The following is a 27661-nucleotide window of genomic DNA, read 5'->3' on the forward strand; positions in this document are numbered from 1 at the left end:
TGTATGAACTTTTCTAAAGGCAAATGGCTTTTACGATTCAGTGTTTCAACTCTGAAAACTTGAAAATGTAAAATTTATTTGCTAGATTTTTGTACATGAGGAATTAATGCCACAAGATAACTCTCTGACTGTCCAAGAAACTGACATTTGCTGATAGAAATAGGAAGAGAAACTTGCATCTTCTGACATCCTCAGTTGGGTTTTCATATGTATATAATTATTTAATTCTCTGCAGTAATAATTCTATCAGATAACTGAAAAATACAACCCGTTATAGATCTTGAGGATGTACCCTTCTGGAAGGTTTATTTAATAGGCAAAGCACAGTTGAGAATGCTGTGTTTATTTTCAAACTATCCAAGGAAAAAAACAACACAATTTTGAGGAATCTCTTGTATGCTCCTATATTGAAACAGCAAACCAATGTTGTCTTTCACTCTAATTTTTATTGTTGTTTTTAGACTAGTTTTATCCAGCTCATGTATTTTTTTTATTTTGGGATGTTTGTGTAAATACGTGTTTAAAGATTCTCTCCAAACTTCAGTGTAATTTTAAGTATCTAGCATGTGTTAGTGTTCTACACTGTTACTGTTAAAATATGAAAGTAGCGACAATGCCTTTTCCCATACCATGAGCTTTGTTAGTCACTAAGTTGTTTGCCAACCCTTCACTAGAAGCATTTTACTTCTAGCATGTTCTGTGGATTTTGGATGACTTAATTTGAAGCAACTGTTTTAAAGTCTACTGCATGTTACTACTTAAAATAACTATTAGAAATTTAAATGACAAAAAACAGTGGACAGCTTTTTTTTTTTTTTTTTTTTTTTTTTTTTTTTTTTTTTTTTAAGAATTTGTTTGATCTTTTAAAACTCTTATTTGCTAAGTTCATAGAAAAACTGAGGTTGGAAGAGTCTTCAGGAAGTCAGTCACAGAATGGCGAGTGTTAGAAGGGTGCTCTGGAGGTTGTCTTGTCCAACCCAAGTGCTTCAAGCAGTGCTGGCTGTGAGGTTGCTCAGGGCTTTATCTTGTAGTTTCAAAGATCTCCGAGGATGCAGACTATACAGCTTCTCTGGGCAAACTCTTCCAGTATGTAATTGCCTTCAGGATGAAAAAGATTTTTCCGTACATCCAGATGAAATCGTTCACGTTTCAGCTTAAGCCTTTTGTCCCTTGTATTCTCGTCATTTTCCATTCTAAGGACTGTCTTTGACATCTTCATTGCTTCTTCGTGGATAGTAGGGAGCTAACTGTCAGGTTCTGAAGCTGCCTGTTCTGTGGGCTGCATAAGCCCTCAGCCTCTCCTGACTGGGAAATATGTTAGACCCAACTATCCGGTGTTCCTCCGCTGAGTTCACTCTAGTTGATTGATGTCTCTCCTTTATCAGGAGCCCTAACACTAGATGCTGTATTCTAGACGTGGCTAGCAAGTACTGAGTGAGTTCCTTCCCTTGGTATACTGGCTATGCTGCAGCTGATACTGTCAGGGTTACCGTTGGCCTTCTTTTCTGCCAGGGTGCAAGGCTGACTTGTGTTCACTCCAGCTAAAACTTGTTTATTCCTCAATGTTATTGTTTTTGTCTGACTATGTATTCTCTACTCTGCTGCCAGACCAAATTTTCCTCTACCAGCTCAAAAAAAAAAAAAAGAGAAAATTCTTATGGTATTACTTTAACTCAGGGGAAATGGCTTACAGGTTTGATGGCAAATTGACACTGGTTTATAAACACCAGGAGCTTACTCTGGAAAGCAGGAATGTACATAAACATCCAAGAAATCCCTTATCTTTTTGTTTTTTCCCCTTTATGGATGTCAGTGTCCGTTGGCATTATTCTGCCTGCTTCTTTCTTCAGCAACCAATACTGGAAGACCAAAAGGCTTCAGTGACTTCCTATGGTAGACTCACTGTCTTAAATGACCTGAAACCTAGCAATTACAGCAGTTTCAATTTTCTTGAAAATATGCAGAGTGTCTCCTTACTATTTCTGAATGATCCTCACATGAAAGTGAGCTGAAGTATCTAAGACTTCTGATTTAAGAATGTTCTCATAAGGTAGTTCTCTTCTCTAACATTGAGGCAGAATACCAGAATGTTATTTTGAGAGGTCTTTGAATGTGGAAAAACAATGTTTGTTTGTTTGTTTTGGACAACTGAAAAATTAAACAATAACTTATTTAGCAAGGTTGCATCTGATTATTTCTTTTTTCCCCTCTCCTTGAGCATTTGATTTTTAAAATGTACTCTATGGGAATTTTTAAATCAAAAATCTGATTTCAGAATTCCATTGAGGCCATTTTTTTTTTTTTTTTTTGTACCATCCTACAGTAGTGTTCATGTATACTTTAAAATACGTATGTGTTAACCATGCGCACCCTTGTGTCTCAGTGCTTCAGTTGATCTAGTCTTTGCCATCTACATGAAATGTGTTAATGTATTTGTCCTCATTTTAAGCAGCCTTTGTCTTCCAGTCTCTCTCCTATCTCAGATCTTGGTCTCAGAACTTGGCCTTGGCTCTGCTGATGGCAAATTCTTTTTCCTTTGTGCCCATGCTTTCCCCTACACCATCTTTTACAAAGGATCCTGCTCTCCAGAGAGAGAGAGACTGGAGTCAGCTGCATTTTCTTATCCCTCAGGTGCCAGGTTATTAAAAAGGAAATTAATAATAAAACAAAAAACTTAGTCTGCTGTGTGTTAATACTTATTGAGTTATTACCTCTGTACCTCTGTTTTCTCTTTCCTCTTCCCTTTCTTTATGTTCTGTTGAATGTAGAGTGTGTTTTGGACAGAGCTTATGTACTGGAGAAAACAGTTAATGGTTTTGAGTATACAGTAAAAGTAGGTGTTGTCTGGGTGTAGTGTCATTTTCCTTGCAGCTTAGAAAACCACAATTTTTTTTCTTTTGGATGTGTTCAAACACTAAGTGATGCTGTGATGATTCATTGCTTCTTATGTAACGGCAATGAAAATTCCCAATATTGTTACAGTATTAACTTTTAGAGACCTAGTGTATTTGAAGCAATATATATTTTAGAACTTTTAATAAGAGATTATGTATTTGCAGAATGTATATCTTGCAACAGTTGTCAATACCCATACCTTTATAGGTGAAAAATGAAGTATACACACTTCATGGAATCATAGAGTGGCTTGGGTTGGAAGGGACAAAGTCAAAGATCACTTAGTTCCAACCTCCCTACCATGGGCAGGGTTAACGTCCACCAGATCAGGCTCCTCAGGAACCCATCAAACCTGGCCTTGGGCACCTCCAGGGATGGGGCACCCACTCCTGTGGGCAGCTGTGCCAGTGCTTCACTGCCCTCTGAGTGAAGAATTCCTTCCTAACATCCAAACTAAACCTCTCCTCTTTCACTTTAAATCCATTCCCCCTTGTCCTATTGCTTCACCCACAAAGGGATGCTTTTGTTCCAATGCAGAGCTAACTAGTCTGAATTGCAGGCAGGAAAAATAAAACTAGGCATCCAAGTATGATCCAGTTCTGGTAACCTATAGCGTGCAATATTTTCCCTCATACAGATACAATGTCTGAAAGCTTTTCATAATTGCCACAAATGGAAAAACAATTGATATATATTTTTAAATTGCTTTCTTCCCTCATGAGTTTGGATATTCTGAAAGATCCTACTTGACCTACAGTAGATCAGAGGCTTATCAAGATGAAGTCATACTTGGCGCATTGCATTGTGGTGCAGGATTGAAGAGTGCAGTTATTTCCTTTTTTTGCCAGCAGAACAGGTTATTCACAACAGACTATGGCCTTTAAAGCAATGGTTACAGTTATAAAATCTGTGTGGAAATTAGGGGTTGAAAAATGTTCTGGACAGCTTTGTTAGCAACAGATTTGTCTCCATTTGTTGTTGTTATAAATGTAGCATAGCTGATGTTTACTACAACAGAGTTATTTTTCTTAAAGCTTAACAACTAACTTTTTGTAGTAGTAGTAGTAAATTCTTAGATAGTTGAGGTTGCTCAAGAGTAATCATCTGTTCTTTTTGCAGAACAATTCATCCTTGTATTTCCTCTTGAACTGTCAGTCCCTAGGAAACTGAATTTTAAAGTATGCTCCTTTTCTTGTTTTTACTCCTGTTATTTGCATTAAAACCCAGTTAATGATGGATATATACTTACACATAAAAACTAATTGTCTCACTTCTGTTGTTTCTGATTTGTGAGTTGTATATTGTTTCTATTAACTGTTCTGTCCTTCTGGATTCTCTTATTTAATGTAAGGTAATTTTTCTTGTTAAAATCTTGATTTATTTGAATTCACCTATTTGAGTTGTAGAACTTTGTCATCTCTGTTTTTAACCCCTTTTCCTGTTCTGCCATCTTCCTGCTTCCCACTTATTTACATATAGAGATGCAAACCTTAAGCAGTATTAAAAAAGATGGGCTTTGTAGAAGTCATGGGCAACTTTACGTCTTTCAGTGTCTGATTTGATGTCCATAAAACTTTTTCTATCAATCACACTTGGTTGTTCACCTAAAACATGTTTCCTATTGTTTCTGTTGATCTCTTTAAAGTTCCATCAGCTAGCTGTGCTGCCCAGACTGCGAGCAGCTCCCCCTGTAGTAGCAGTTTCCCATCACAACAGGATAGTGCTTCCTCACAGAGAAGAGAGAAGAACTAATAATATGCTTTGTTTAAAAAAGAAGAATTAGAGACTGGATATTTCCTGTATCTGTTGACAACAAACTCTGTCAGGGATATATGGATCATAGAATCATAGGATGGCCTGGGTTGAAAAGGACCACCACGATCATCCAATTTCAACCCCCCTGCTATGTGCAGGGTCACCAACCACCAGACCAGGCTGCCCAGAGCCACATCCAGCCTGGCTTTGAATGCCTCTATGGATAAGGCATCCACAACCTCCTTGGGCAACCTGTTCCAGCGCATCACCATCCTCTGCGTGAAAAACCTCCTCCTACTATCTAACCTACATCTCCCATCTTATTTTAAAACCATTCTTCCTTGTCCTATTGCTATTCACCCTTGTACTCATGGATATTCAGTGATAGGCTGTTACTACATTTGATTGCAAAAAATAAAATAGTTTTTATGGGAAGATGTCTATCTGCTGGTACCAGTTTTTTTTATTAGAAGTTTGACTCATGTAAGCATTAACTGTTTCACTGCAACTGTCATTTTCAAACTTAAATATTACAAACTTTAAAAAAGTTACCAAGAAAATGCTTAATTGTGACCTACCCAAGCAAAATCTCTTATCCACTTAATTAATTTCGGGTAACAAAGAGTTTATTTGTTCTTTCAGAGCTGGAACAGTATTCCTTTTACATACAATCCACTGCATGGGAAAAACATTCACAGCCAGTTCCAGCTGTTACAGGTTTCTTGTTGGCCAAAGATGGTGTCAGTTTCTCGGCTGTCTAAATCAGGATTGCCCACTTTTGTGTTGCTTTTCCCTCCAAAGAACTCACTTCTAGCTGAGGGATAATAATCCGTTTCCATGTTTTCTTGTAATACACTGATCTTCCACATCTGCTCCAGATGTGAGATTGAGGCATTAATGGTGGACATCCTTGTTGTGATTAATTGAGTTTATTCCCCAATGAATATTTTCACTTTTGAAATGACAAATTTCAGTCAGGTTTGATTTTGTTGTTTTAGCTACCTCTGAAAACATGACTGTGCTTCTTGTTCTGTTATTTACTTAGTGGAAACTAAGGAAAATATTCTTATTCTGTGTTTCAAGATATTTTTGGTTAATATTTTCACTTACAGCAGTCTTCCTAATTTGCTCACTTAAATTATGAGATTTTTCTTCACACTTCTCCAGAGTTTCTTTGTAATTCTTATGCAATTTTTATCAGCAGTAGGTCTGTTTGGTAGCTCAAAAGTGAACTCTGTAATATTGTGGAAAACTGTGTGTAAATCGAATTGGAATAGATTGCGCATTGTTTGTATACCTGAGAAGTAGGCTTTAATAAATGTTTTCTGTTTGAGAATAGGGCTTTTCAGAAAGTTCTGCTTTCATAAGTGGCAGCTAGTGAGCTATAGAAGAAAGTGTGTGCCTATTTATTCCAGGGCAAAGAATGAATGTTGTTTTCTTATGCGTGTTAAATTGCAGCAGTTACTTCAGAAATTCTTCTGTCACCACATTGCAATGCACAACTGCTGGTCCTTGGCTTATGGTATTTCTGTGGGTAAAGCTGCCCTGCCCAGAGTGGTTTTTAGTGCAGTTTTTAGTGGACAACTAAAATAGTTCAGATAGTCCATACAAATATGAACTTATCCTTGTATTAGGAGGTGGACATGCTTATAATTCTGGTTTGGAAAGAGAAGTTTTGATCAGAAGCCTGTTTTTCTCAGCGAAGTCTGACATTCAGTGCTTCAAAGTAGTCTTTTACGTGGTTAGATAGCAACAGAATAAAGAGGAATGGTTTTAAACTAAAAGGGAAGATTTCAGTTTGATGCTGAGAGGAAATTCTTTACTCAAGGGCTGTGGGTGCCCCATCCCTGCAGGCGCTCAGGGCTGGGTTGGATGGGGCCCTGGGCAGCTGAGCTGCTGGGGGGCAGCCAGCCTGCAGCAGGGGGGTGGGGATGTGTGGGCATTAAGGACCCTTCCAACCCAAGTCTTTTTATGAGGATTCATTAAATTAACAGCGAATATTAAACATACAGGAATTTATGAAGTTAGTTCAAAGGGCAAAAATAAGATTATTGCAAATTTTTTTCTAAAAGTGAACAATAGCACCTTTCTAAATGTACACAAATCCTTTCATCTTTTTTTTTCTTTTGTAGATTCATCAGATGGAAGTCTAAAAGCTTCTACACTTCATGGGGCAATAGATGTTTATGTCAGTCAATTAAGAGAAGTGGATCTGAAATCCCAGAAAGGTTAGAAAACTGCAGCATGTTTTTTTTTTTAATGGCAATTTATGATATAAAATAAAGAAGATTAGGTTTTTTTTTTTTTTTTTTTTTTTTTTTTTTGTCTATTTAGAATGATTATTACATGATTTTTGGTAATTTGCATTCTTTTTTACCTCATGGTTAAAAATGTATATGGATACTTATAATGCAGTAAACTCAACAAGGTACAGTGATGCTTTAAAATGGATTACAGTTTTTTTTTCTTTTTTTTTTTTTTTTTTACTTCTTAAAATACTTTTTCTTGGTGATCTATTCAGTAGAATTGTGCAGAGTTGACTTGGGTTATCTTTGTCTTGAATACAGTGTAATCCATGCTGCTGGTATATATTACATGCATATTCACTGATGACCAACATACACTGACATTTATTTTCCCTGCTTTTTGTTGATGAAATGTTCTGTTATTGAATCAGGAAGACAGAACAATAAATGCGAGAATGCCCTCTACCATTCTTCCTGGCTTTTTTTCCCCTCCTGTCTACTCACTGTAACTTTGCACACTGCTAGATTTTATCATTTTTGCCATTCAGAAGAGATGATGTTGTGAATAACTAAGCACTAAAGATATCTTGTTAGCCCTGACATTGCAAAACAAGTGAAGAAATCCAAAACTACAGCACTCTTTATGTTAACATGATATCAGATAGTTGAGGTGTTTTAAATGAATGTGGTATTTGGTAGTTTCCTCTGGTTATCTGAGAGATAATCTTATGCCCTATTACATGTAGCAGTTAATCACAAGGGAAATAATGAAAAAAACGGGTTAGAATCATTTATGCCATTCTTCTTTATATGCCTGGCTTCATTGGTCTGAGTAAATTTATTTTTATATTATTTCTGAGTTGCGTTTTGAATCACTAAGTCATGTCTCTTTGATTTAGTAGCAAAGAAGAATGTATTTAACAAAAGCTGGTTAATGTTATTTTGAAAACACTGCCTGATGGCTCTTCTGGCAGTACAGTTTAGTTAAGGCAAAGTTGATAAAGTTCTGTTTTCATTTACTATGTAACTTTGGAGTAACTGCTGACAGCTGCTGAGTAGAAAATGTCCTATTTGTGATAAACGAGTTGCATGTGTTGGATTTTATGAGTCACGTCACTGAGCTGCTCCCAGAGGGGAGGACCAAGGAAAAGACTTTTTCCTCTTTTATCCTATTGCTTTTGTGTATCCAGCAAAATTTAGGCCTAAAGTCTTGGCAGTTATTTCTTCTTCAGGAGTGTGACAGGCAATGGATTTATGCGAATGTAAACTGCATAGCTTGGGTTGCTTTCACGCGGCTACGCAACCATTACATCAGTTTTGTAACTGTGATCTGCTTCAGCTTTTTGAATGTAATTAAAGAAAGTGTGAAAGTGTCTTATTTTTTTCCAAAGTGAATGTTAGAGCTGGGTAGAAACTAAGAAGTATGTATGTAGAATGCATATTTTGATTATTGCTAGTTTTAGTATTTTAGTGTGCAATGTGCAGCTTCCAAACATTGTAATTGAGTAATTCCAAATATGATGAACATTGGAAGGTTGAGGGCCCAGTATTTGCTTTCAATCTGCTGCACAGAAGCACTTATTTAGAGGAAAAAGGATTCCTACATATAGATCCTTTTTTTATTTGCCAGCATTAGCAGTACACAAGCGGGATCCCATCGCTGCAGAGGAGCAGTTCTTCTCTAACATTCTTGTGTTGTGCTGCATGCAGTAACTAGATTACTCATTAAATCAAATCTTGTGTCCATGCTCAGGAGTGCAAATACACAACTGTAAGATGAAACCAGAGTCATAATACTTGTGAAACTTGTTTTATTTGCTTCCTTAGGCCTTCCTTGCAATAACGTCCTCTAGCAAGAGCTATTTCTGGCAATGTATGGCAGTATGAATTCTCATGCTGCCTGAAGAAATACTGCTTTTCTATTTTATATGTGACATACAGTATTCTGATTATGAGAAATGAAGTTATCTTTATTAATCTCTTGACAGAAAAAAAGAGGTTACTGTGTCTGAAGTACTGTTTGCCTCAAGTTCGCTGTATAATGGCCTGTTTCATGCTTTGATCTCAATGTTAATCTAACAAGCTTTCATTTAAATCTGTCAGGTTCTATAACAGTCAAGGTACCTGCCTCTCTCAAAGCCTACTTAGAGTTGTCTGGAAGAAAAGTGGATGTGAGCTCAGAGATCGAGTTAAAAGAGACACGGAGTGCCTCCAAAGATGATCACGTAACTTTAAGTGGTAAGGCTTACTAAGCTTGGCTACCATTAAATGTCTGGCATCAGTCGAAGACATCCACGTTTTCTTATGAGCTTGTTGCTCTTGGCCTCTTCTTGTTTCATCTGTTTCAGATTTCAGATATTTGCTTGTGCCATTGAACTCTCCTTGTTTCTAGGTGGCTCTTTCGTTTTGATCAGTAAATGATTGTGAATGCAAACAACTGCTTTTTTTAACATCTTAGATGTTAAACTCACTCTCAACATTATTCCATTGAATTTGTGGGATGTAAGCCAGGGCTTTGTTGCCTTAAGCAAACTCATGTAATAAATTGCCAGAGACTATCAATTAAAAATACACTGAAAAGTTTTCTCTGCATAGGTTAAATGAATTAAAAGGTATGTTTATAAATGTACAGTATGAATGTTAAACAGGGTGGGGTAGTTTGAGAAGTGATGGGTGGGAGGTGGCTAGGAACAGAAGTTGAAATACGGAATAAAGGATCCGTGAAAAGGTGTCTGTGGTTACTGGGAACATTCTTCTAATGGACTTAAAATTGGATTTGGGAATCCCAAGTCCTACTGATTCCTGCATTAGAAAGCAGTTACACTTTTCATTGTCTGGGTGTGTACGTCTCCTCTTCTCCAGACATGTCCATCTCCAACTTGAGGCTCTTACTGTTACCAATTACTCAGTTTGCTCAAGAGACAATGCTAATATAATGTGTTGAAGGCTCCAGCTTTGTTTTTGAAAGCATTATGTCGGTGTGATCTGATACAGTAACAGACGGGTGAGGCTCTGAGTTTTCTTTTGTTTGAAAACTAAGAAAATCTTTTCAAAATTTCTTTTCCTCTCCCATGTAAAGTAATAACTCCTGAGTTCTCACAGGTAAGAAAAGTTAGAAATGTATGTTAATAGTACGTAACCTGCTTGTGCTCTTGAAATGTACGAACATATCTCCTCCTGCATTGAACAGTAATGTGCTTCTAAATTTATTACTGATTATTAAATGTAATTTTTTTAAAACCTTGTTTAAAACTCCTCAGTAACTTGTGGAAGGGCCCTTGATTCCAACAAGGCTCTAGGTGGTGAAGCGCCTCAGCAGCAAAGCAATGCATTTCCTTGTTGCTAATCATCCTCCTACTCTGGCAGCATTAAAGATAAAATTACTGTTTCAGCTATACACAGCTCAAAGGCTTCTCTGGTTTTGCAGTCCACTCAGTGTTTTTGTAGTGCCATCAACACTGAAGCAGAAGCAATTTTTCAGCCTACCATACCGTATCTAAACGATTCTGGCAGGTTAGCTCCAATTAGTTAATTCTCAGATATTTGTATCTCAAAGCCACAGAAATAATCAGGAATTACGCAGAGGCAGCAGCATTTGGCCACTGCTCATTGATTGCTTTCAAAGAGGAGTTGCACAAGAAGTCTATAAAATGTACGTATAAGTTTGTCAGAATACAGGTGAATGGAAAACAGCCCCTGGAACAGATTTTCTGCAGGGTATAGTGCTGGACTGAAGTGACTCATCTTCATCTGCCCTACACTGGGCATTTAGCTTTCTTAAATATTTTCTTATATATCCAATGATTTTTAGCAGATTTATTCTGCCCTTTTCTTCTCTGTAAAAGGCACCAAACCTAAAGGAAGATGAATTAATTGGTTTTGAGTTATGCTTGGTTCCTTTTCTTACTCCTTTGAAAATTGTACTTTCTGTTTCTTTGCCAAGCCAGTAATGTTCCTTTGACATGGCAAGGGGGAAGCTTCCTGCTTCTCGTCATAGGGATGCTGCGTTCTTTCTGCAGCCAAGCACCTGTCTTCTCATTCCCAACAGTCTCTTTACTGCATCCAGTTCTGGGCTCCCCAGTACAAAAAAGACAGGGATCTCTTGGAAAGAGTCCAGCGGAGGGCCACGAAGATGGTGAAGGGCCTGGAGCATCTCTCCTATGAGGAAAGGCTGAGTGAACTGGGTCTGTTCAGCCTTGAGAAAAGAAGACTGAGAGGGGACCTGATCCAGGTCTATAAATATCTAAGGTGTGGGGGGCAGAATGGCGAGGCCGGACTCTTTTCAATGGTGAGTGGAGACAGGACAAGGGGAAACGGCTGGAAACTGCAGCATAGGAAGTTCTACACAAATGTGCGCAAGAACTTCTTTACAGTGAGGTGACGGAGCACTGGAACAGGCTGCCCAGGGAGGTGGTGGAGTCTCCTTCTCTGGAGATGTTCAAGACCTGCCTGGATGCCCACCTGTGTGACCTGCTGTAGGGAACCTGCTTTGGCAGGGGGGTTGGACTCGATGATCTCTGGAGGTCCCTTCCAACCCCTACAATTCTGTGATTCTGTGATTCTTTTAGAAGCTGATATTTGAGAATTTTCTTTTAAGTGTAGATTCTCAAATAATTAAAAGGGATTTAATGCTGTTTCTATATCAGGAAAACATTGTTTATTGTTGAAGTTTTAGGTACAGAGATGATGGATGTCTTTCTGCTGCAACTAAAGAAGTACAAATGGGGAAGGGAGAGGAGTTTTGCCAACTAGAGAAAAAAAAACCAAAAACTTCAAGAGGCATGGCAGCTCTGAGCTCAGAGGTTAATTTAAAAATAGATGTCTTTTCAGAAACCAGCCAGTTTTCATGTGGATGAGATGGGAACTGGCTGCTTTCAGGAGGCTGTTCTTGACTCTGGGAGTGTTGTGTGACATATGAGAGAGGAGGTTTTCCAGTGAGAACTCTGTGACTTGAGTAAATATGCACCTGGGTTGTCACCTGCACTATGTGACACAGCCTTCCCTCCTGCTGTTAGGGCAGGTATGACCTGTGTCCTCATCTTGCTTCAAGGCTCCTGCTTCCACAGGAGTGAGGAAGGTGGCACACTAAGGCTGTGTGAGCAGTCACATCCAGGGTTTTGCAAGGCAGCTGAGGAAAAATGATGTGGATTTCATCAAAGCAAAAGGATAAAAGAAGCGAGCACTTCAGACGCAGAGTGATGAAACTATCAAAAGGTTTTCTCTTTCAGAAGAGTGAGGGACTTGCCTACAAAGCTGGCATGCTTGTCAGGGAAGGGATGGAACCAGAGAACATGCCGGGTATTTTATTCCTCAGAGTAATCTGTGGGAATAAGGATCTGTTTCCATTGCCATCAGTAGGCACTCTTGTAGTATGGTACAATGAAAGTTATAAAAATAGATTTTTCATGTTAAGCACTGGTCCAACTTCCATCTGTGAAAGCATTTCTTTTCCTGCCTCGTTTGAGAATGTTTAAGTAAATCCAGTAATTTACAATAATAATCATGTCAAGACTTTTTTTTTTCCTTCACATAGCAAAGAGGGTAGGAAAAGAGGATGTCCTTGTCAAGTAGGCTCTGTAGCTTCTTGCAACTCATAGCTCTTCCTGCAGATGTGTGTGCCTTCCCCATTTCTCCAGGCTTGCTTTTATCCAGGAATCAGCTTGTCTAAGAAGCCTGTAGAGACCATTAACTACGTCCAGAACTACATATGGTAACGGGAGAGGTAGCAGTAATTGATTCTGTAATTTAAGCAGATAAGGTAACTAGGAGACTCTCAAACCAAAGAGGTTACAAACATGTTAAATTAACTGATGAACATTCAAATAATCCTGATTTGTTTACATTTTAAGCAGTTTTTCCAGTATATCATTTTTACGTTTGAAGTGTGGAGGTAGGAACGTATGCATTCCTAAGATGAGGAGTATTTGAGTAAACAGGAAGCAATAATGTTATGCAGTTGAAAAAACACAAAACCACCCAAACATAATAGTATATTAACAGGACTGTTCTGTAAAACTCAAAATAATCCTTTGGCTTTACTTGGCATTAGTAACACTTTGCTGGAATGTGTCCAGTTTCGAGTAGTCCACTGCAAAAAGGATATGAGGAACTGTAGGGAATCCTAAAGAGAGCATAAGCTCAGAGGTCAAAAACATCATTTATGGTAGGGAGATTTAAAAAGGAAAAAAAAAAAGTGCTATTTTCTTCTTAAGAAAAGGAGTCTGAGAGAAGATGCACTTTGCTACTATGTCAGAAATTGCTGCAGAGATGAAACAAAATGTCCTCTGTCCACTGGTGATGGAACTAGAAATTATGATTTGATTTTACAGTAAAGAAAGCTTAGCTAAATAGCAGGATAAACTTTTCAGTAGTAACTAATGGTCTGGAGAGGTCACAGTACTTGCGCTGTAGCAGGTTTTGAAGAAGGACCTAGGCAAGCATGTCAGATTAAAATACATTGGAGACTGCTTTCATCTCTACTTCCTCTTCTTCCAAGCTGATGTGGCCATCTGCTCCCCACAACTTCAAAGTAACTGCAAGGAAGATTATGAAGCATGTGTGGATGAATCTAGGGAGTAAATGAATGCAGCTATTGACAATGCTTACATTGCAAGCTTATGTTTTGACAATTTAAGTTTGCTGGAAAAAAAGTCTTGCAGTCATTCCTTGATGGTGTCAATTTCCAAATCGAATAGTCTGGAATATAATCCATCTTTTACAACATGTGACTCTTCTGTCTCTGAGTGGTGCCAGTGACTCATCTGATTCCAGATCTTTCTCTCCCCCGGCCCAGTCCTAGTGCCAAGCTGATATCCAGCAGCAACCTTTGACATGGTGCCATCCATCTACTTGGAGCTGAGTGAGCTTTTAACTTTGGTGGTCAGTTGCTCAATCTGGCTTTCAGCACCAAGTGTCTTTGGTCCAAGTCCCACAGTGTCACAGGTGCTCCTCAGTGGCTGTGGATGTTTGTATTTACATGTTACCACATCCCACTGTTACTTTCTCTAGCTGACAAGCCAGTCCCTTCATACTTTTCTGTTATTTTACTAATAACAAACATATTCTTTGTGAATGCTTATCTTCTCTCAAGTCAAGAAGCATATCTGCTCCCTTATTTTAGCCAACATGACAACAGTTGCAAGAGTTCACAGGATTTGTAGTTTGGGGTCTAATCTCATCAGTCTACAGCACTAACATCTTGCTGAGCCTTATCTGAAGGCTGCTTCTCTGAGCCATGTCACCTGTTGACCATGCACAAGAGTAACCAGGACTCTTTCCTTCACATTAACTTAGGCCTTTCCCACTGTATCTGTCCTGGTGATGGAGAGGAATCTCCTGCTTTCTAATCTTCTTTTCTTGTAAAAGCTTCCAGATACATGTTGCCTCTACAGTATGTGTTGACCCATCTCCAGTTATTCTTTCATCACTAGGAACACATTATATACCCGCCTTCCTCATTTGCTTCTGGAGAAAGTGACTCCAACTACTGGATCCCTTTGGTAGAACGGGTGTCACTGCCACCATCCTATTTCTGACTTCTCAGGTTTCTCCTATAACACAGTTCATGTCTTTCTACCCTGCCTGGTTCTCCAACACGACTGGCAAGGAGCACCTTTACCTTCAGAGCAACTGGGCATGCAGTGAAATAATAAGGATTTCATGTCTGCTTGAGGTTAGGACTGGATTCCTGTCTGGGCCTTATTGGATTTAGACTGTTTCCTACGTAGGTGTTCTCATCGCTCACAGAATGGCTCCTCATCCAGCAGTAGTGGAAGAGCTGCCTATGTAGTACTGCGGGCTTACCTTTAGTTTTGCTTCAAGGATTGGTTTATCCAGGATGCGAGGAGAGAGCTGACTGCATGAGCTCCATGAGCTTTGTACACCATCTGCAAAGCTTTATGGGTGTATTATTTGCTTTTGTTATCAGAAATTTGTATTATTTAAGATAATTTTTTTTGCTGCATTGAATTCCAGAGTTAAACACAGTAGAAGGGGCAGTGAATAATGTGAGGCAAGCAACTTGCCTTTAAAAGGGAAATAACTGAAAGAACATGTGTCACAGCCCTCAGCTGAAACCTGACTTTCTTCTGAAACTTAGCAGCTGTGAAAGCACAGCGCTCCTTTTCCACACTTTGCAGTTGATTTGTCTCTGCTGCATTCGAAGTTTCAGTTCTGATCCCAGGAGTAACTCTATTAGCTGTTGTGTCCTTTGTTGTTTTCTTTGTTCTCAAGGCACTTCCTTAATACTTCCCTTCTTTTCTAGAAGCACTTTCTATTGAATCTTTGCCATTAGGTCTGAGTGGGAAGAGCTTTGTTTTACAGATTTACAGTGTCCCTCTAAACACTGTCCCTCTTTGAAGCCTTGATCCTTAAAGCAGTATCTTAAAAAACAAACAAACGCCCAGGTTGTATCTGGAGAAGATTACATTCCTTTAAGTCAAATAAGAAGTTCATCCAACTTTTAAAAAACGCATTAGATGAGATGCTATCCTACGGATTTTTATTGGTTTCAGCTTGTGTTTAACTCAAGCTGTATGCAGCAATTTTGGGATGCACCACAGTGTTTAGAAAACCAGAGAAAAGCATTTAAAATCTTGCTTATCTTTGTACGTGTTATGATATGAACATAGAACTACTTCAGTTTCTCTGGCCTACAGTAAGGCATACGGATCAGTGATCAATTCTTGACTGCATAAAGTTTTGCAAAGACCTTCTCTGCCTTGGGCACATGTGGAAAAACTTCCTTTTTCCTAAGTTTTATACTGAGAAGGTGGCCATGCGGCATACTGATGCATCTGTCTTTCCCTCAGTTCATGCTGTTGCCTTGACTGGTGGGTTTTGAAATGCTTTTTTTGTGATTTAATCATGCTAAAAGTCATCCTCAAAACCCGCTTAACATTCCCACAGTACAGGCAGTTGGGTATCATTAAGATCAAATTGCGATCAAGAAATCTCCAACTTAAGTTTTGTTGCTTGATTAGCACCTCCTACACAAAACAATTTAAGTATCTTAAGCTTGATTTGAAGCTGCTACTGGCAATAGGATTAATAACCTTAAGATACTTTGAAGATCTGCATCCGCGGGGAATGGAATTTGATACTGAGTTTGCTGCAGGCAGTTTTATATTCCTGCATTTGTTCATGGGCAAATCTCCAAAAGAAGCACAAGGAACAGAACATTTTTCTAAGTTCACATAGCGAATACAAAATGAGAAACAGAGCTCAGACTACAACTGAGCTTTGAAATGACTCAGTTTGTTTCTGTGTTTCTCCAAAACTCTCCGTTAAAATTTTAGCAGAAATATGGCAGGGTGAAATCATCTGCAGGGCTGGTTCTGTGCTTCAGCCTTTGTTCCTTCCACAGAACAACATGACATGGTGACAAAAAAACGAGAGAGGAAATGGCTGTGGCCAAGCACTCCAATGGGCGCTTTCTGAGAAAACGTTTTTGTCCTGTAAATGCTGTGTCTTCTCTTAGAAAAACAGCTGCATTTTCAGTGCTGCAGAACTCTGTGAAGGGATCAGGTGAAATTTTCCTTTGTGTTACTTTGTTGGTTCTTTTTTTTTTTGGTACGTGGAGACTCTCCTTGTTTCAGATGTTACCAGATTTCATATACAGTGCATTTGCCTGGCTTTGTAGTGATCATCATAGATGTATTTTAAATCCCTGATTAGATGGAGTGGATTCTACCGTACTGCCACTGCCTTCAGGTAGAAAGGATGCAGTGAGCACGTGGTGTAGTTGAGGCCTCTGCTACCTTGTGCAACCAGGAGGACAGAAGTTGTACTGGGACATCCTCATGGGGATCCCTGAAGGCACATTGCAGCCTGTTAGGAAAGAATACTGAAATCCTTCTTCATTCAGTGGGAGAACTTGGTCAGCGTGGGACTCCTCTGAAAATCCTGTATTGCTGAACCGTGCTTCATCCTGCTAGTATTGGCCTTGGCCCATTGCCATCAAGTAATCCCACTTAGCTGTACCAAAAAGCTGAAATATTATTGAAAAATTCTGCATGTTGGCTTGAGTTGTAGAAACCAATGCAATGATGTAAGTTGGAGGTTTGCCACTGCTTTTGACACGGCCAGAATTTTACTTCAGCTCTGTTACAGGTCAGAGCGGAGCATGTTTGCAAAGCTGCTTCAGAATCTGCTTCCCTGCCATCTCACATGCTATTCCAAGCTCAGATTAGTTCTAAACTTAGAATTCACTCAGTTACACGAACGCTGAAATAACAATAAAAGGCACTTTGTAAAAATAAACCAAAATGAAGGTTGATCTTCTGATAAAGGCACAGATATGGGACTAAAAGATCTCAGTTTAATTCCCAATTTGGTCACAAACCTTCTGTATAAATTTGGAAGGTCACTTAATCTCTCTTGGCCTCGGTTTCTGATCTGTAAAATGGGGTTAAGTTCAACTTTCTTCTTTGTTACAGAGTGAGGTTTTCAGAGTGTTTTCAGACCCTTCTTACTGAGTTTAGATGAAACATAGAAGACAGACATCTCAGTTTCGTTTTGTTTTTAAGCCATTAACATAAGAAAGCAGTGATATTGGCAACATGTTTTGTCGTTTGGGTCACTGGGTCCTACCAGCATCTCTCTTCCATGCTTACAAAAGAGATGTCAACTTCAAACTACCTTGAATGTAGACATATTTTCTAGCCTATGATATTTCATAATAAATAACACAGTAAAAAATGTAACAACAAATTAAGGGAAATGGGATGAATACAAAGAAATGTATCAAAAAGGAAATGTCAGAAGCCCCAGATAAAATTGCATAAAGACTATTTTGGTACAGTCTGAAATGTTTCCAAGGAGCTTGGTGTGAAGGTGATATGTTTACTGTGTGACAAATTAAACTAAACAGGACTCTCTTTTCCAGGTCACATGAATCAAAGAAATGAAAAAGACAAATGGATTAAGGCTGACACACAAAGTGGCAAAGTGTATCTTAAAAGCCAAAGCTGGATTCAGTCTGTCAAGCTGAAGATTTCTTAAAGGCAAAATAGTCAAAACAATCAAGTCAAGAAACTGTAAAGGAACATTTTCTCTGGAATTATGAAACTTTGTTGATACATATTCTTAATGTAAGAGAGAAGCGATATTAAAAATGAGGACTTTTTAACCCAAGAATTGCTGGTGACAGTGCTGGTGATTAATGGGTCTGGTTTCCTTTTTGTGCCTTTTAGGAACTACAAGGCCTTACATACGCAGAATTTGTGTGACCTGACCCACTCACCAAATCAGTCTTAAAAGCTGGTAACTTTCAAACAAAAGTTTGGAGTCATCATTTAAAATAAGAAGATTAGGAAAAAAAAAGCACTTTCACCTCCTGGTCTTTGGAAACATGAAAATTTACTTCCAAGGAGCTGCGCTCTGCCAACTATTTTATATTTTTTAGCAAAATATCTTTCTACTGTGGGACTTCCATTGTTTATGCAAAACATAGAATTCTTTTTTCAATCAAATTATGTGTATTGTGGGCAGGATAAAACCACTTTCAAACTGTAATTCATCACTGGTTTTTCTGTTTGTTTTTAACCCCTGAGCTGTTTCTGCTTTGTCAGCAGGCACTGTATGTGTAAAACTGCTTCTATGAAACAGAAACATGTTCCATGTTGTCCTGAACCACTTCCTTGTGGACTGATTCAGCAATTCTGTGTATGCTGCAGTTTTTCTATAAAGAAAAGCTTTTGATATAAATACTCCGAAGTGCAACAGGTGTGGCTGATTTCAAGGAAGAACACTCCACCAAGCAGGATGTTGGATGTGAGTTCATATCAGTGTTCCCCAAAGTAAAAGCTACTGAGCTAATAAATGAGAGCTGTAATCTCCTTGCTACATTTCCATTTATCATCAGCCTTGCATGACAGGACTGTAAGCTCATGGAGACAGAAAGGCAGAGGAGGAAGGAAGGCAAGGGAAGTTTATACACCCTGCACAAGAGACAGTGATTTTTGAGGAGGATTTTGTTACCGTATTACAAACGCACAGTAAACTAAAAAGGGCTTTTAAAAGCCTTTCTGTTTCTATATGGCCCATTATAACAGAAGTACTGAAGTTTGTGTTTTACAGCTGAAATGCAGGACTACCTGCCAACTGAATGGATGGAGAGAAGAAATGAAGAGTTCGGAGTGTCGGTTCAGGTTTTAAATTGTGTATATGTGTTTGTAGACCATAACATTATAAAATGATGTTCCCCAAGGGCTATAGTTGCCCCTTGCTAATGTTCTGCAGCAATCAAGGGCAGTTTTTTCACTTAATTGAGAGTGGTTAAAAATTCCACATTCTGTTTCCCATTGTGTGTTCAGTTTGTTCTGATGTCTATGGCAAATTATATATGTATTTAATACTCTAGTATATGAAACAGTAATGTCACTACTAAAAGAAATATAATATTACTAAATATTATTATACTGTTAAAAGATATACAGTTAATAAATGCGTAATGGTTTCCTCAAAAAGTTTTGAAACTAATACTTTATGAGCTGCAGACACAAAGTGAAAGAAGTGCTCCTAAATTGTTGTAGCTGGAAATAAAATGTGTAGTAGATATTTCACAGAATTGAGTCTGCTACTGGTTCTATTATTCACCCTAATTACAAAGCCTGTTAGCATCTGTGATTAAGGTCTTGTTTTGGGGTACTGCTGCATTGGCTATCAAAAGGAGGGCATAGTGAGAAAGCATGTGATTTCCTCTCATTCAAAAATAAGCAGAATAATGCATTCTAAAACTTGCTGCGATTAAACATTAGGATAGCTAGTTATTTGCTTATAGAAGCTTAAATAAGCCATTAGAAAAGTTGCACTACCAGTAGAGCTACTGTGGTGGTATTCTTTCTAAATGAATAACTGTTGAGACCACTAGAATTCTAACATTAAGGTCAAGAATGAGTTGAAGAAAAATAAATGTTTGGGAGATTACCCAAAAGACATCTGAGTAATGTCTTGTTCTAATAATGAGGTGAAACTTTTTTTTTTTTCTCTAGATAAGAAAAGATTAATGGGTTATCAGTAATTGGGATATAAATGGCAAGCCCCACGTGTCATTTTTCTTGTCCTTTTGATAGGAAGACGAGTTCTTACAACTGGAGAAAAACGAGGCTGTAGCACTTTTCCCATCTGTGCTCCCCTTCCTTTGAAGCTCCTGACTTTGTCAGCTGCCAGCTAGCCTGCAGTTCAGAACTGAAAGTATAGGCACTGGCTTGCTTAGAGAGCTGAATTCATAGCACGAGAGGCCTTCATAAGAATTAGTGCTCTGAGTGTGCAGCTGACTGCTGAGAAGTAGAAGAGGGCTTGAATGTGAGTGCATAGCCGTGTATGAGCAAAGCGGTCATCGCTACCTGGACACCGTTCCTCATCGCTCTCGCACGTTCCAGAAGCACCTGATGAGCACCAGCCGTGTCACGGGGGAGGGTCTGTGGGAAGTCTGAGTGTTTATGTTCTGGAGAACCTTGATGGCAAATAAGCCCTAAACACATACAGATTTATTTATTGCTTACTCTGCAGGAGACTACAAAAACCTCTTAATATTGAAAGATGAAGACAGCTTGAATCAACATGTGAAAGTTAGCAATGTCGTTTCAGTGCAGCTGTCTTGCTTGAAGGCGTGCATGCCCCTGTGAGAACGATTTACAGAACATCCTTATTAATCCAATGTGGTCTGTTATTGAAGTCTGATTAATTTCAAGAAAAAATAATGCAGTGTTCTTTTCATGTTCTTGTGAAAAACAGACAAAAAAACAACAAACTCAAACTTCAACTCTAGATGGTGCATAATTTCTTCACTTCTACTTTTGAAGAATTCATTCAACCAGGTTCTCACTTGTGCTTTTTGGTGAAGGTATGTTACCGTCCCTGTCATAGCCGAGCCAGGAAGGAGGGTCAGCATTACTTTGGTCTTGTTGCTCCAGTTTGGCAGTATATTTCAAGGCAGCTTGTCTGCAATAACAGAAGAAAATAACAAGACAAAAAAAGTATTTTGCAAAAGTTGTTTCTACAAAGAACACTAAAAGTTTCCTTATCTTAACTGAATCTCTTGATGTTGGGTGTGGAAACTAGAAAAGAAGGTAGTTGGTTAGATCATAGAGTCAGGGAATAAATCAAGTTGAAAGAGGCCCATGGAAGTGATGGTAGTTGTGTTTTTTTCAGAACAGATCCACCAGACGAGGTGGGTATGGCTCTGCTAGGTGAGCTCTGAATAGCTCTACGGCTGGAGATTGCACAGCCTATCTGGGATTCGCGTTTGACCGGCCTGCGGTTAAAAGATGGTTTCCTTCTGTGTAATCAGAACTTCAAATATGCCAGCTTTTGTGCACTGTTGAGAAGAGTCTGGCCTTGTCTTCTCTTTTGTATCCTCTCATCAGAGTGCCACAGACAGCAGTATGGTCTCTCCCACTCTGATCTGAGTCTTCCCAGACTTGGACCAGCCCAATTCTCAGCCTGTCCTTTCCCAGCCTGTGCTCCAGCCCTGTGGCAGTCCTGATGGCCCTCACCTCAGTTTGTTCAGGCGTGCCCATGTCTGGCTGGGCTGGGGAGCCTGTAGCAGCTGAACCAGGAAGGAATCATTTATGGTGTCCAAAAGCACAGACTGTGTCACGTCCCTCCTTTCCAGTAGCTGTCACTCATTCCTACTCGTCTGTCCCTTCTGTGGCCATGCCCCTTTGCAGTGTTCTGTTAGAACACCAAGACAGTGAATAAAGTGGCACACATACGGGGCAAAATCAGGACTGCTGGCTGACAGACCTTCAAGAGCAACTCTCCCTCCTTTCCAGACACGGTGTCTATTGGCCCAGCAGCTTCCACTGGCTTCCTGAGCTGAAGAAACTCGACCCAATGCTTGCAGTCTTTTGAAAGCCCGTTTCTTTCCATCCTTCTGCAGCTTGGCTCCTGGCCTGCTCCCAGCTGCACAGAGCAGCCGCCCCCCAGCTCCCTCCCCTGGCTTCCCCCTCACTGCCTGCGTGCCAGCAAGCTCCCTGGGGCCCAACGTGCTCATGTGGTGCTGAGGAGGGGCCAGCCCTGCATCGCCTGCAGGCAGCTCAACCTATCTATGTGTCATGGCCACAGCAAGGCCGCCTTCCTCCCCACTGAGCCCAATAAGAGATTATAATACATAGCATCTAGACAGTACTAGAAAAAAAATATCCAAATTGAAGTAGACAGATAATAAAAATTATCTGACTAATGCTGCTACGATATTAGTAATATTCTGGCATTTCTTTTTCCAAAGTGAAAACCATGAAGCTGGTTACAGCAGCCCCAGCCATGCGCAGCTGTGTTGCTCACATCCCTGCAGCAGGCTGGGGAAGCAGGAGGGCTGCAAAAGGGCCACGAGCAGTGGGGTGGGAGGGCTCGTTTCCCACCATTGCAGGATTTGTATTTTTTAAAAAACAACACTGACACTCTGTATTAGCCCATGAACACAAGGCTGTAGCTGTTTTTCTATTAAGGAGGCCTTTGCCGTTGAGGAATGTGTGCACAAATTATGTGAGCTATAAGCCGTAAGCCATAAAACAAAATCAACTCATGCAAGTCCAAATTCCTGTTTTTCATGGAAACTGCAATGTATAGTGGCTGGCTGAAGCGTGTATGAGTGGAGCTGTTACTATTTTTTTGGAAACTTACGCTGTCCCATGCCTGGAGCTACAGCTGATTAGTTTGCCAGAAACAGCCACTCGTTAATCACCAACAGATGGCAAAATACATCATTTACTTAAGATGTGCTGTACTATGATAGAGCCTCTTTATTCATTCATATAAAGTCTTAAATGAATGCTCTGATGAATAAAATCTTTTCAGTGAATAATTACAATTATCTTTGGAAGCAAGTGTCTCCTGGTATAAAGCTCAGACCACAGACATGGCTTAGCAGTACTGGAATACGTAATTCAATCCTTACCCAAAGCTTCAATCCCTTTTACTAAGAGGAGTTAGCTATACAGTTCTTCCTCATGGTCTGAATTCCAAGCTGTTGCAAGATTCAGAAGATTTTACCAGGTTCATTATAATTAAAAGCAGAGATTTCAAGGTAATGAGGAAAGGTTAAAAAAACAATCAAGAAAAAGTGATCGAAAAGAAAAACCTAAACAGGGGGCAAAGTGTAGGGAAGCTACAGAAGCAAATGGAGACAAGAAAAGCAGAAAGCATCCTCCAGGTTCCACAACATGATAAATCCACATACAATCCAAAGTGCTCCAAAGTCTATGTCAACCCTGTAGTGTTATTTTAGAGTATCCAGTTCAAGTGCACACAAAAGCTGAAATGTAGCTTTCCAGGAACCCCCAGTTAGCAGTGAAGTTTCTACTCAGGTCACAGCTGAAAACCAACTTAACAGTGAGTGAGAAGACAGCACTATGATAATTTTTGCTTGCTCAACTGAAGAGTACTCTTAGTCCATCACCAACTCGTGTGTAGGCTGCCTTCATTTCTGATTACAAGGCTGTCAGATGCCCAAATCCTTCCTGAGACCTGAATATTTGGATAGTATTTGGAAAGTGTTTGCTTTTTCAAGAAAATAGAGCTCTTGCAATCTGCTTACTAACAGCAACCATCAGAAACCAAACCAAACCAAACAAAACCGAAACAAAAACCAGAATGTTCTCCAAGTGTTAGATGTATTGCAGCTATTAAGAACCAATGCCATTTCCATTTCAAAGACAAAAAAATATAATTGTTGGTGAGTCATTCGTTAACAAAATGGTCATGACTTTAAAAGAAATGTAACTGTCTCCTTATTAGAGCAGACAAGAAAGAAGGAAGCATTTATTCTTGCTCTTCATCAGAAGCAGACTGTTGCACACAACCTACCCTTTGCTCAGAGCACTACACTGGCTAGCAAGGAATTCAGATGGCAGTAGCAGATTTCCTCATTCATTCGGCACTCAGAAAGGTTAATAGAGACCTACAGCTATCTCAGCTCTTAGCTGACTTCCTGTGGTACTTGCGAAGTTATGAAGTTTAAGGAGACTGTTACAATGCAGAGCGGTGTTTCTCTAGACACCAATGACTTCCCCCAGGGTTACTCCTAAGCACATCAAAGCTGGCACGGCCTTTTCTACAGAAGCCACCTTTTGTGGAGCAGTGAGTTACCTTTGTTTTCCTCTAGTAGAAGAAAGAAGTTGTATCATCACTTCATCCTGCAGGCAGATCATCCATGATCCTCTGTGGCTTAATTAGAGGGTCATTAGCCTCCAGATACTGAAGAACACCACGGGCTATCAGTTCATAGGATGTTTTTTAAACTTGGCACTAGAGACTAGTATGCTGGCAAATAGAATGCTATCAAATGCTATCTAGTACTGGCAAGAATGGACAATCTTTGTGCTCGTAACTGTTTCCAAAGAAGCTGCATTGCAAAGCTTCGAGAGTCATATAGAGTAGATCCATATGTTTTCTATTTAAATCTCAGGAAAGAGTAAAAACAAAGCTCTGAAAAAGTGTATGACACAGTACAAGAGATATGCCTCAATGCTTGCATGGCTCATCTATTAGGAGATGTCTGCTAGGACTGGGTAGTGTTTAATAATGGGGAATTCCTTTGGCAAAATGAAGTATACATGATTTATAAATTTTGCAGAGCAGCTTCAAATTAAAAGCATACTTTTTCTATTGCTTTAGCAGGTTCTCCAGATCCATCCTTTCTGTCTCCTTGAATATGGAATGAAATGTCTCTGAAATGTGTTTCACACCAACAGAATACAAAATACACCTGAAAACAGACTTTTCCAACACCTTCCTTGAGACTCTTTTCTGAATACTACTTTTCTGAAAGAGTGGTCAGGCACTGGAATGGGCTGCCCAGGGAGGTGGTGGAGACACCGACCCTAGAGGTGTTCAAGGAACGTTTGGATTTGTGTTGAGGGACATGGTTTAGTGAGAACTATTGGTGATGGGTGGATGGTTGGACTGGATGATCTTGAAGGTCTTTTCCAACCTTGGTGATTCTGTGATTCTGTGACTCACAGGGCCAGCAGAAGGTTTTAAGAGTCAGTCTGAAAACAAGGAACAGGGATCTGTTGTTTATTTTTATGTCAATCTGTTGCTTACAATTCATTAGCAATATCGGTTGTGACTAAAAACCACAATTTATAAATATATCAGATGACATGTAAGTGACAGTAGTGTCATTGCTTTTGATGTCACCAGTAAAAATCTGCTGCAGGACGACTGAGAGTGCAGAATCATTGTTATATTTTACTGAGCTTCTGATGTAGATTTTGGCAGAAAGGTGTTCTCTTCCCAACACTGACCTTGAATTACAATAAAAGATTTTTTAGAAAGTGTGACACATACAGGAAAATATCTAAATCTGACTGCGATCCCCTTTCTATTTTCTGCATATCATGCCATCTAATAGCAATTGAAAAACCACTCCAATCCAATAGGTTCAGTGCATTCTGCAGCCTGCCTAGGTCTAGGGAAGCTCTTTGGCTGTGTTAGAAAGAACAAGCAGAGAAGCATCAGTGCTGAATTATTTTACATCGTGGAGCCTCTTGATAGCTTTTGTCCCTGACTCAAGCTGCACAGGGTAAAACTTTCCTATCATTGAATGTACGTGCAAAGGATCGGAGACTGAGGATAGCTGAGAAAAGAACCAACTGCTGTCACACACCAAAATGTCAGGATCAAGAAAATAAAAGTGGTATTTTTCCTGGTTTGAAAAGTCAAATAAACTAGAAAGATGACACTGGGTGGAGATACGTGTCTCATGGCTGCTTTTTGTTTTGTAAAGATCTGTAACTCTCTAGGGCTTTCTTTACAGTAAAAATAGCTAATTGGGAAATTCCTTGGCTGAGTCAGGAGAGTTTAATCGAGATGGTCAGGGAATCCGTGGCATGGGGGACTCTGAGGCAGAGCCACAGTCCTCGTCATCCTGCAAAACCTACAGTGCTGCGAGTTTCTGAGAAATCAAGTCAGCCCTTTGTTTGTGGCTCACCAAACAAATTGGAAGGCACTGATTTTCCATTCCTATTACTTATTGCTTGTACAAAAAGATGTAGAAGCAACCGGAGCCCCAAAGGGCTGATATATTGCTTAGTGCTCCATATAGAGGTATAAGAGAAAAAAAAAGCAAGTCAACAGTAATCTGTGAGTAGGAGAAAACCCCCTGAGGTTTAACATGGGAAAAACTGTAGATTGCAAACGTACGAAGAAATTAGAAGTATTTCAAATACTCTTTTTTTTTTTTTTTTTTTTTTTTTTTTTTGGTGTGTGTGTGTGAATTCAGTGTAATTCATTTATAATGATTTTTTTCAATCACCACTGTTGCATACCAATCCTTCAAGACACTTTCCATAGTTAACACATATTTAATTAAATGAAATTAAATTAAAGAAGTAGAGATTTTGAGAAGGAAATTCTGAGATGACATTAAGAAAACTAAGTCAGAGAGACAAAAATGAGGCTTGACAAGTAAAAAGAAAATTAAAGTAATGAGAACAGAATTGGAACAGGAAAATAAACCAAGGAGGGTTTGGAAAGCACGAAACACACTAGATATCTTTTAAATTGCTAAGGATCTGCATTAGCTTTGTTGTCTATGAAGTGACTGTTGAATCCTGGAATGATTTAGCTGGGAGTGGTCAATCTACAGCAGTCCTGTAAATGTTCTATGTGGGGGTTAACACTTCTTATTGGATACTCTCTATAATCCAATATATTTAATGTTATTTAAGTAAAAAATTGTATACCCATATGTATCAACCGTACTTAGATTTTAGCTCTTTTCCAAGCAGTGTCAGTACCTTTGGTGTGTCTGGCCACTTTGCAGCTCTAGCTGTGAGGTGATTACTCTGCAGGGCTCTTAAACACAATGGAAGTGTGCATCTTGCAGACTCAGGGCTGAAAACTCAAATCTAAACCTGACCAAAATGGACTGGTGTTGAATGTCATGGAGAAGCAACAGAGCTGGGCCATTTACAACAGAGGGGAAACATGGTGGCAGGTGATCTGCTATTTCCAATTGTAGTATGTTTCACTTATACTTCATGAAACTATGCTTATGGTACCTTGATTCATTCACTGTAACTATGCTACATTACGAGCACAGTCCCACATCAATGCTCACTTCCACTTCATCCCTGCACTGACATTTAATTGTTGGGATGTGGGCTCACAAACACACTGAGTAAGCTCAAGTATGTAGTCAGAATGATGGCTGAGGGCAGGAGGCCCAGCCTGGTTTTCTCCCTCACATTCCACATTTCCTTCATGTGATACCTCATGTCTGCCTAAACTTTTCTAACAGAGCATTTTCTGCCATAAAGATAGATGGATTCCCTATTTCCCTTCACTTCAGGCTGACAGTAGGACATTAAGATGCCTACACTGAGCCATAAGAATCCTAAGGAAGCCACGTGGGCATTGCCCACCCTTCCCACTCCTCAGATGAAGGAGAAAGATGGAGATGAAAGGAGCAGCAAAATACCAGTGAAGACAGATCTTATGCTTTGAGGTTAAAACTAAATGAAGATTAGGAGTATCTTTACTTGGTAATATTTCTACAGTAGAGCATCTTGAGAATCTGGAGATGCTTACACCCTTTCCAAAGACATTTCAGTGCTTTGTCAATAAGATTAATGCAACCTGAGATGTCTAAGAAGTGGAGATAATTGCAAGCTGTGGCCAAGTACTGGATACAGGTATCAGTGATCTGTAAATGAAGCAAAAGGGATCCTGAAATTAGAAAAAAGTTGAAAAAAAAAAAACCACAAAAAAACCCACTTAATAGCACGCAATTTCAGTGTCTGAAAATTAAAGTTTGG

General features: G+C 39.3%; 2 protein-coding genes across 3 annotated transcripts in view; one reads left to right on the forward strand and one right to left on the reverse strand.

Moving 5' to 3' along the window:
- The window catches only part of FAM185A (family with sequence similarity 185 member A), a 43051-nt gene extending 23587 nt beyond the window's left edge, over positions 1–19464 (forward strand). The window contains exons 6-9 of one of the 2 annotated variants that reach the window (XR_007377949.1): positions 6783–6878; positions 9000–9134; positions 17782–17986; positions 18089–19464. Coding sequence is in view for 1 of the 2 variants with exons in the window: in XM_048949813.1 (XP_048805770.1) it covers positions 6783–6878; positions 9000–9134; positions 17782–17897 (347 nt within the window). In the remaining variant the exon portion in view is untranslated. Of the gene's footprint in view, positions 1–6782; positions 6879–8999; positions 9135–17781 lie in introns of both variants that reach the window. The other variant, XM_048949813.1, reaches the window with a different exon arrangement.
- Positions 19465–20689: 1225 nt separating this feature from the next.
- FBXL13 (F-box and leucine rich repeat protein 13) overlaps positions 20690–27661 on the reverse strand; it is a 76395-nt gene continuing 69423 nt past the window's right edge. The window contains 2 exon segments of the mRNA XM_048933247.1: positions 20690–20840; positions 27386–27549. Of these exon segments, the coding sequence (XP_048789204.1) occupies positions 20690–20840; positions 27386–27549 (315 nt within the window).

The sequence above is a fragment of the Lagopus muta genome, chromosome 1 (assembly GCF_023343835.1).
Source record: "Lagopus muta isolate bLagMut1 chromosome 1, bLagMut1 primary, whole genome shotgun sequence".
Classification (NCBI taxonomy): Eukaryota; Metazoa; Chordata; class Aves; order Galliformes; family Phasianidae; genus Lagopus; species Lagopus muta.